General features: G+C 47.4%; 1 protein-coding gene across 1 annotated transcript in view; it reads right to left on the bottom strand.

Annotated features, from left to right (window-relative positions):
• Positions 1 to 1,378: 1,378 nt before the first annotated feature.
• The window catches only part of LOC110512205 (ribonucleases P/MRP protein subunit POP1), a 28,485-nt gene continuing 21,666 nt past the window's right edge, over positions 1,379 to 8,197 (bottom strand). Inside the window, exons 14-15 of the mRNA XM_090219398.1 lie at positions 7,429 to 7,611; positions 1,379 to 2,869 (exon numbers count right to left, since the gene is read on the bottom strand). Coding sequence (XP_090075524.1) covers positions 2,050 to 2,869; positions 7,429 to 7,611 — 1,003 coding nt within the window. The 3' untranslated portion in view covers positions 1,379 to 2,049. The remainder of the gene's footprint in view (positions 2,870 to 7,428; positions 7,612 to 8,197) is intronic.

Raw genomic sequence — 8,197 nt, 5'->3', positions numbered from 1 at the left:
TGTGCAGGCCAGGCTACACACCGTTAGCTAGACAACTACCATGTGCAGTAAACAGTAGCGAACGCTGTGCAGGCCAGGCTACACACCGTTAGCTAGACAACTACCATGTGCAGTAAACAGTAGCGAACGCTGTGCAGGCCAGGCTACACACCGTTAGCAAGACAACTACCATGTGCAGTAAACAGTAGCGAACGCTGTGCAGGCTAGGCTACACACCGTTAGCTAGACAACTACCATGTGCAGTAAACAGTAGCGAACGCTGTGCAGGCCAGGCTACACTATACAGTAACTAACACAGTGTTTGACAGGGAATAGACTTTAGGTAACTCAGATTGGAGTAGAGGGATTTTTTATTGTCAACCATTTCAACTCGAGCTCTCAAATCCAAACAAAGATCTGTTTTCACAAAAAATGGGAATCGAGGCAAACCAAAGAATGAGTGGTGTCTTCTCTACAGAACCGGTACAGACTGGTGTCTTCTCTACAGAACCGGTACAGACTGGTGTCTTCTCTACAGAACCGGTACAGACTGGTGTCTTCTCTACAGAACCGGTACAGACTGGTGTCTTCTCTACAGAGCCGGTACAGACTGGTGTCTTCTCTACAGAACCGGTACAGACTGGTGTCTTCTCTACAGAACCAGTACAGACTGGTGTCTTCTCTACAGAACCGGTACAGACTGGTGTCTTCTCTACAGAGCCGGTACAGACTGGTGTCTTCTCTACAGAACAAGTACAGACTGGTGTCTTCTCTACAGAACCGGTACAGACTGGTGTCTTCTCTACAGAACCGGTACAGACTGGTGTCTTCTCTACAGAACCGGTACAGACTGGTGTCTTCTCTACAGAACCGGTACAGACTGGTGTCTTCTCTACAGAACCGGTACAGACTGGTGTCTTCTCTACAGAGCCGGTACAGACTGGTGTCTTCTCTACAGAACCGGTACAGACTGGTGTCTTCTCTACAGAACCGGTACAGACTGGTGTCTTCTCTACAGAACCGGTACAAACTGGTGTCTTCTCTACAGAGCCGGTACAGACTGGTGTCTTCTCTACAGAACCGGTACAGACTGGTGTCTTCTCTACAGAACCGGTACAGACTGGTGTCTTCTCTACAGAACCGGTACAGACTGGTGTCTTCTCTACAGAACCGGTACAGACTGGTGTCTTCTCTACAGAACCGGTACAGACTGGTGTCTTCTCTACAGAGCCGGTACAGACTGGTGTCTTCTCTACAGAACCGGTACAGACTGGTGTCTTCTCTACAGAACCGGTACACACCCAGTGACAATCTGAAGGCAGTCCCTTCGGTGAAAACAATATTGAACAAAAAAATAATAATAAACTGTCATTTCAACTCAAATGAAAAACTCCCAGAAAACCTTACAGGGAATTTATTCCACTCAAACAATGTGTCATTCAATGTGTGTAATGTTGTGTGTGTGCATGCCAGGCATTTCATATCTAGTACCCCTAACAGGGGTTGGGGTGAAGGGACTCACACTAGGCACAGTGTTTTATTTCATATCTAGTACCCCTAACGGGGGTTGGGGTGAAGGGACTCACACTAGGCACAGTGTTTTATTTCATATCTAGTACCCCTAACAGGGGTTGGGGTGAAGGGACTCACACTAGGCACAGTGTTTTATTTCATATCTAGTACCCCTAACAGGGGTTGGGGTGAAGGGACTCACACTAGGCACAGTGTTTTATTTCATATCTAGTACCCCTAACAGGGGTTGGGGTGAAGGGACTCGCACTAGGCACAGTGTTTTATTCAGAACACAGTCTGTGGCTTTACATAGAGAAACGGTACTGTTGTGATATGGGATTGAACCTGCAGTACTCCTCAGACCTCTATGTTGATCTTAGGGAAGCAGTACTGTTGTGATATGGGATTGAACCTGCAGTACTCCTCAGACCTCTATGTTGATCTTAGGGAAGCGGTACTGTTGTGATGTGGGATTGAACCTGCAGTACTCCTCAGACCTCTATGTTGATCTTAGCGAATCGTTACTGTTGTGATGTGGGATTGAACCTGCAGTACTCCTCAGACCTCTATGTTGATCTTAGCGAATCGGTACTGCAGTGACCCGGGGTTCCGTAGCAGCACCAGTCCTCTCTGGCCGTCAGGCTGTCTGAGCAGGGTGTGTAGGAGACCAGTAAGGCTGAGGAGCCCCAGAGCCTCTCCACAGCCAGCCGACAGGGAGAAGTCCCCCTGGGTCACCCAGCCCAGAGTCACCCTGGAGCAGTGGGAGGTGACGCTGGGAAGGGGCTCCGGCCAGAGACCCAGAGTCAGGGCTGAGGTACAGGAGGAAGAGGGGTTGGTGAGGCTGGATGAGGAGCTAGGATCAGGACCAGGGTTGACACTAGGGACTGAGGTAGAGGCAGGGTCAGACTGCTTGGCGGAGGAAGAAGGGTTGGTGAGGCTAGATGAGGAGCTAGGATCAGGACCAGGGTTGACACCAGGGACTGAGGTAGAGGCAGGGTCAGACTGCTTGTTTTCAGGCTTGGTGGAGGAAGAGGAGGTGGTTCCAGGTTTGTTGTGGTCCTTCTTGCGTGGCCGTTTGACACGGCTCTTGAAGTGGTCAGTGTGGAGAGGCTCCTGGGGCCCTGTGCAGCCCGGCTCCTTACGTACCAGCTGGAGGTCCTCTGCGGTGGGGACACACACCAGGGCGTGCTGCTCCGGTTGGCCCTTGGTGACGAGGGAGAGACGGATCCACACCAGGCTGCTGCCACCGTGTGCCGAGAGGAGAGACGCTGCAACGTTACGGTTGAGCTGTGGTGTTGATCCCGGGTTACGTGCCCTCTGACATTTAGAGGATGTGGGGCGACACCAAGCGGACAGCTGCCTTAGAGACTTCCTGTTCCTGTTGAACACAGAGACAACCAATTAGGGTTCAGTGTTTAAGCTGCGGAACCCAATCGTGGCTCAGGGTTTATAAAATACAGCCACTACTTCTAGGAAAACCATTTTCTATCCTCAGTGGACCAACAAAGTGGTCTTAAAAAGGTATGAACCGTTGTTTTTTAAAAACCCTCCAGTGATTCCCAGCACCAAAAAAAAATATTGGATTCTGCCAAAGCGCAGTAAAAACACAATCTGAGCTCATGAAGTCAGCCATTACTCTACAAACTGCTGATTTTAGGAGGATAATCTCTCTGCAGTTATTTGGGTCTGGATGTTACCATGATGAAAGGTATGCTGGGGAAGGGTTCTCATCATGAAAGGTATGCTGGGAAGGGGTTATGTTCTCATCATGAAAGGTATGCTGGGGAAGGGTTCTCATCATGAAAGGCATGCTAGGGAAGGGTTCTCATCATGAAAGGTATGCTGGGAAGGGGTTATGTTCTCATCATGAAAGGTATGCTGGGGAGGGGTTATGTTCTCATCATGAAAGGCATGCTGGGGAGGGGTTATGTTCTCATCATGAAAGGTATGCTGGGGAGGGGTTATGTTCTCATCATGAAAGGTATGCTGGGGAGGGGTTATGTTCTCATCATGAAAGGTATGCTGGGGAGGGGTTATGTTCTCATCATGAAAGGTATGCTGGGGAGGGGTTATGTTCTCATCATGAAAGGTATGCTGGGGAGGGGTTATCATCATGAAAGGTATGCTGGGAGGGGGTATGTTCTCATCATGAAAGGTATGCTGGGGAGGGGTTATGTTCTCATCATGAAAGGTATGCTGGGGAGGGGTCATCATGAAAGGTATGCTGGGGAGGGGTTATGTTCTCATCATGAAAGGTATGCTGGGGAGGGGTTATGTTCTCATCATGAAAGGTATGCTGGGGAGGGGTTATCATCATGAAAGGTATGCTGGGAGGGGGTATGCATCAGATCTGTCAGACACTACGCTACACTGTGGGCGGAAAAGGACAAGTCATTATTAAAACAACAATAGGGGTTTCATAAAAGGTGAAACATTATGAATGAATACTATAAGTCATGCAGAGAGGATTAAACTAATATTAGAGGTAATGAAAAACACTTTCTAGTGACATTCAGGACTCTATTCGGTCTAAGGCTGAAGCGCTACAGATTCAGGACTCTATTCAGTCTAAGGCTGAAGCGCTACAGATTCAGGACTCTATTCAGTCTAAGGCTGAAGCGCTACAGATTCAGGACTCTATTTGGTCTAAGGCTGAAGCGCTACAGATTCAGGACTCTATTCAGTCTAAGGCTGAAGCGCTACAGATTCAGGACTCTATTCGGTCTAAGGCTGAAGCGCTACAGATTCAGGACTCTATTCGGTCTAAGGCTGAAGCGCTACAGATTCAGGACTCTATTCAGTCTAAGGCTGAAGCGCTACAGATTCAGGACTCTATTCGGTCTAAGGCTGAAGCGCTACAGATTCAGGACTCTATTCGGTCTAAGGCTGAAGCGCTACAGATTCAGGACTCTATTTGGTCTAAGGCTGAAGCGCTACAGATTCAGGACTCTATTCGGTCTAAGGCTGAAGCGCTACAGATTCAGGACTCTATTCAGTCTAAGGCTGAAGCGCTACAGATTCAGTACTCTATTCGGTCTAAGGCTGAAGCACTACAGATTCAGGACTCTATTCAGTCTAAGGCTGAAGCGCTACAGATTCAGGACTCTATTCGGTCTAAGGCTGAAGCGCTACAGATTCAGGACTCTATTCGGTCTAAGGCTGAAGCCCTACAGATTCAGGACTCTATTCAGTCTAAGGCTGAAGTGCTACAGATTCCGCTATAGAAATTGAAAGATAATTTCCCATTGAGCCGACATATGCCACGTTTACCGTGAATGCAGTCTCCACTTCCGCGGTAACATCACCTTTAAATGTCAAATCACGCTGTAACACTGAACTACCGTGATACGGATTGAATAGAGGCCTAACAGGATATAAAGAGGATTGAATAGAGGCCTAACAGGATATAAGGAGGATTGAATAGAGGCCTAACGGGATATAAGGAGGATTGAATAGAGGCCTAACAGGATATAAGGAGGATTGAATAGAGGCCTAACGGGATATAAGGAGGATTGAATAGAGGCCTAACAGGATATAAGGAGGATTGAATAGAGGCCTAACAGGATATAAGGAGGTTTGAATAGAGGCCTAACAGGATATAAGGAGGATTGAATAGAGGCCTAACAGGATATAAGGAGGATGTTTGACTTAGGAACTTTCCTTAACAAAACATATCATTGCAGGAGGACCAACACAAGTACCAGTCATTTGTGAAAACATGGGCTAAGCAGGATACTTACTATAAGCTAGTTGAGATAAGTCTTCTAGACGGGTTAGCTGACAACGTCACTTCAATGAGGCAAGGCCGTGTGTTGTAATGATTCTGGTTGGTCAGACAACAACAATGACAAGAAGCTGCCTTGTGGGAGTCGTTTCAGCTCGTTATCTTGTTCTTGACACCAGGAGGTGTTTTGACTGATGTCAAATTTTATTTTACCTTTATTTAACCCCTCCCCAGCATATACAGTCAGTTAAGAACAAATTATTATTTACAATGACGGCCTAGGAACAGTGGGGTTAACTGGTCTAGGAACAGTGGGGTTAACTGGTCTAGGAACAGTGGGTTAACTGGTCTAGGAACAGTGGGGTTAACTGGTCTAGGAACAGTGGGTTAACTGGTCTAGGAACAGTGGGTTAACTGGTCTAGGAACAGTGGGGTTAACTGGTCTAGGAACAGTGGGGTTAACTGGTCTAGGAACAGTGGGGTTAACTGGTCTAGGAACAGTGGGGTTAACTGGTCTAGGAACAGTGGGTTAACTGGTCTAGGAACAGTGGGTTAACTGGTCTAGGAACAGTGGGTTAACTGGTCTAGGAACAGTGGGGTTAACTGGTCTAGGAACAGTGGGGTTAACTGGTCTAGGAACAGTGGGTTAACTGGTCTAGGAACAGTGGGTTAACTGGTCTAGGAACAGTGGGGTTAACTGGTCTAGGAACAGTGGGGTTAACTGGTCTAGGAACAGTGGGTTAACTGGTCTATGAACAGTGGGGTTAACTGGTCTAGGAACAGTGGGTTAACTGGTCTAGGAACAGTGGGTTAACTGGTCTAGGAACAGTGGGTTAACTGGTCTAGGAACAGTGGGTTAACTGGTCTAGGAACAGTGGGGTTAACTGGTCTAGGAACAGTGGGTTAACTGGTCTATGAACAGTGGGGTTAACTGGTCTAGGAACAGTGGGTTAACTGGTCTAGGAACAGTGGGTTAACTGGTCTAGGAACAGTGGGTTAACTGGTCTAGGAACAGTGGGTTAACTGGTCTAGGAACAGTGGGTTAACTGGTCTAGGAACAGTGGGTTAACTGGTCTAGGAACAGTGGGTTAACTGGTCTAGGAACAGTGGGTTAACTGGTCTAGGAACAGTGGGTTAACTGGTCTAGGAACAGTGGGTTAACTGGTCTAGGAACAGTGGGTTAACTGGTCTAGGAACAGTGGGTTAACTGGTCTAGGAACAGTGGGTTAACTGGTCTAGGAACAGTGGGTTAACTGGTCTAGGAACAGTGGGTTAACTGGTCTAGGAACAGTGGGTTAACTGGTCTAGGAACAGTGGGTTAACTGGTCTAGGAACAGTGGGTTAACTGGTCTAGGAACAGTGGGTTAACTGGTCTAGGAACAGTGGGTTAACTGGTCTAGGAACAGTGGGTTAACTGGTCTAGGAACAGTGGGGTTAACTGGTCTAGGAACAGTGGGTTAACTGGTCTAGGAACAGTGGGGTTAACTGGTCTAGGAACAGTGGGGTTAACTGGTCTAGGAACAGTGGGTTAACTGGTCTATGAACAGTGGGGTTAACTGGTCTAGGAACAGTGGGTTAACTGGTCTAGGAACAGTGGGTTAACTGGTCTAGGAACAGTGGGTTAACTGGTCTAGGAACAGTGGGGTTAACTGGTCTAGGAACAGTGGGTTAACTGGTCTATGAACAGTGGGGTTAACTGGTCTAGGAACAGTGGGTTAACTGGTCTAGGAACAGTGGGTTAACTGGTCTAGGAACAGTGGGTTAACTGGTCTAGGAACAGTGGGTTAACTGGTCTAGGAACAGTGGGTTAACTGGTCTAGGAACAGTGGGGTTAACTGGTCTAGGAACAGTGGGGTTAACTGGTCTAGGAACAGTGGGGTTAACTGGTCTAGGAACAGTGGGGTTAACTGGTCTAGGAACAGTGGGGTTAACTGTTCCTAGGCCGTCATTGAAAATAAGAATTTGTTCTTAACTGACTTGCCTGGTTAAATAAAGGTAAAATAAATAAATGTATTGTTGGAACTATTTCAGAGGTGTCCCAACTGTCTGAAGTGTATTCACACTCTAGAATGCCCTTCTACCCAATCAGAATGGAGTATTCAACAAAACAGACGCGTGTGTGTGACTATAGGTCAAAACAGATGGGGTAGGCGTCGACTGTTGTCAACAGATATATTATATTATATTCAGAATCATCCAGAAGTGGCATCTACCTCAAGACTGTGAAGTTACTCTGTGGTGGTGTCACTTCCTGTTCCATTGATGCGACTGCCTCCTCTCCTCCTCCTTCCTCCTTCACGATCAGCTCCCACTCCTCGACCAGCTGTTGCCAGGGACAACGGAACGGAGCCAGGCAGCCATGTTTGATGTAATTGGTCCGTTTGGCTGGTGGGCGCCTATACAGAGGTCAGGGGGTCATGCTCTAGTCAAACTGTTTCAGGGCACGAGGGGGAGCCCAGTCGTTTATGTAACGATGATATATAACCCAGTCATTAGCCTCCACTTGATGAAATGAGCTCAGTTGAAATATCAAACTCAAAAGGATAGTTTATATTAAAAACTCTCACCGGTAATCTGACTTGAATCTTAACAGTGTTAACACAGATCCTGTATCAAAATGTTGGTTTGAGAGCCAGTACAGTATGAAACATCCAGAATACCAGTGAGTTAGACTTTATCAAACACTACCAGACACCCCCTTTTGCCTGGAGTTACAGGTGACACCGACCATCTCCTCAACACACCTGGAGTTACATCAGGTGATACCAACACACCTGGAGTTACATCAGGTGATACCAACACACCTGGAGTTACATCAGGTGATACCAACACACCTGGAGTTACATCAAGTGACACCAACACACCTGGAGTTACATCAGGTGACACCAACACACCTGGAGTTACATCAGGTGACACCAACATACCTGGAGTTACATCAGGTGATACCAACACACCTGGAGTTACATCAGGTAATACTGACCC

The sequence above is a fragment of the Oncorhynchus mykiss genome, chromosome 3 (assembly GCF_057628025.1).
Source record: "Oncorhynchus mykiss isolate SJ-2025 chromosome 3, ASM5762802v1, whole genome shotgun sequence".
Lineage (NCBI taxonomy): Eukaryota > Metazoa > Chordata > Actinopteri > Salmoniformes > Salmonidae > Oncorhynchus > Oncorhynchus mykiss.
Note: the sequence above shows the minus strand (reverse complement) of the source record. Positions and strands in the feature narration are given on the sequence as shown.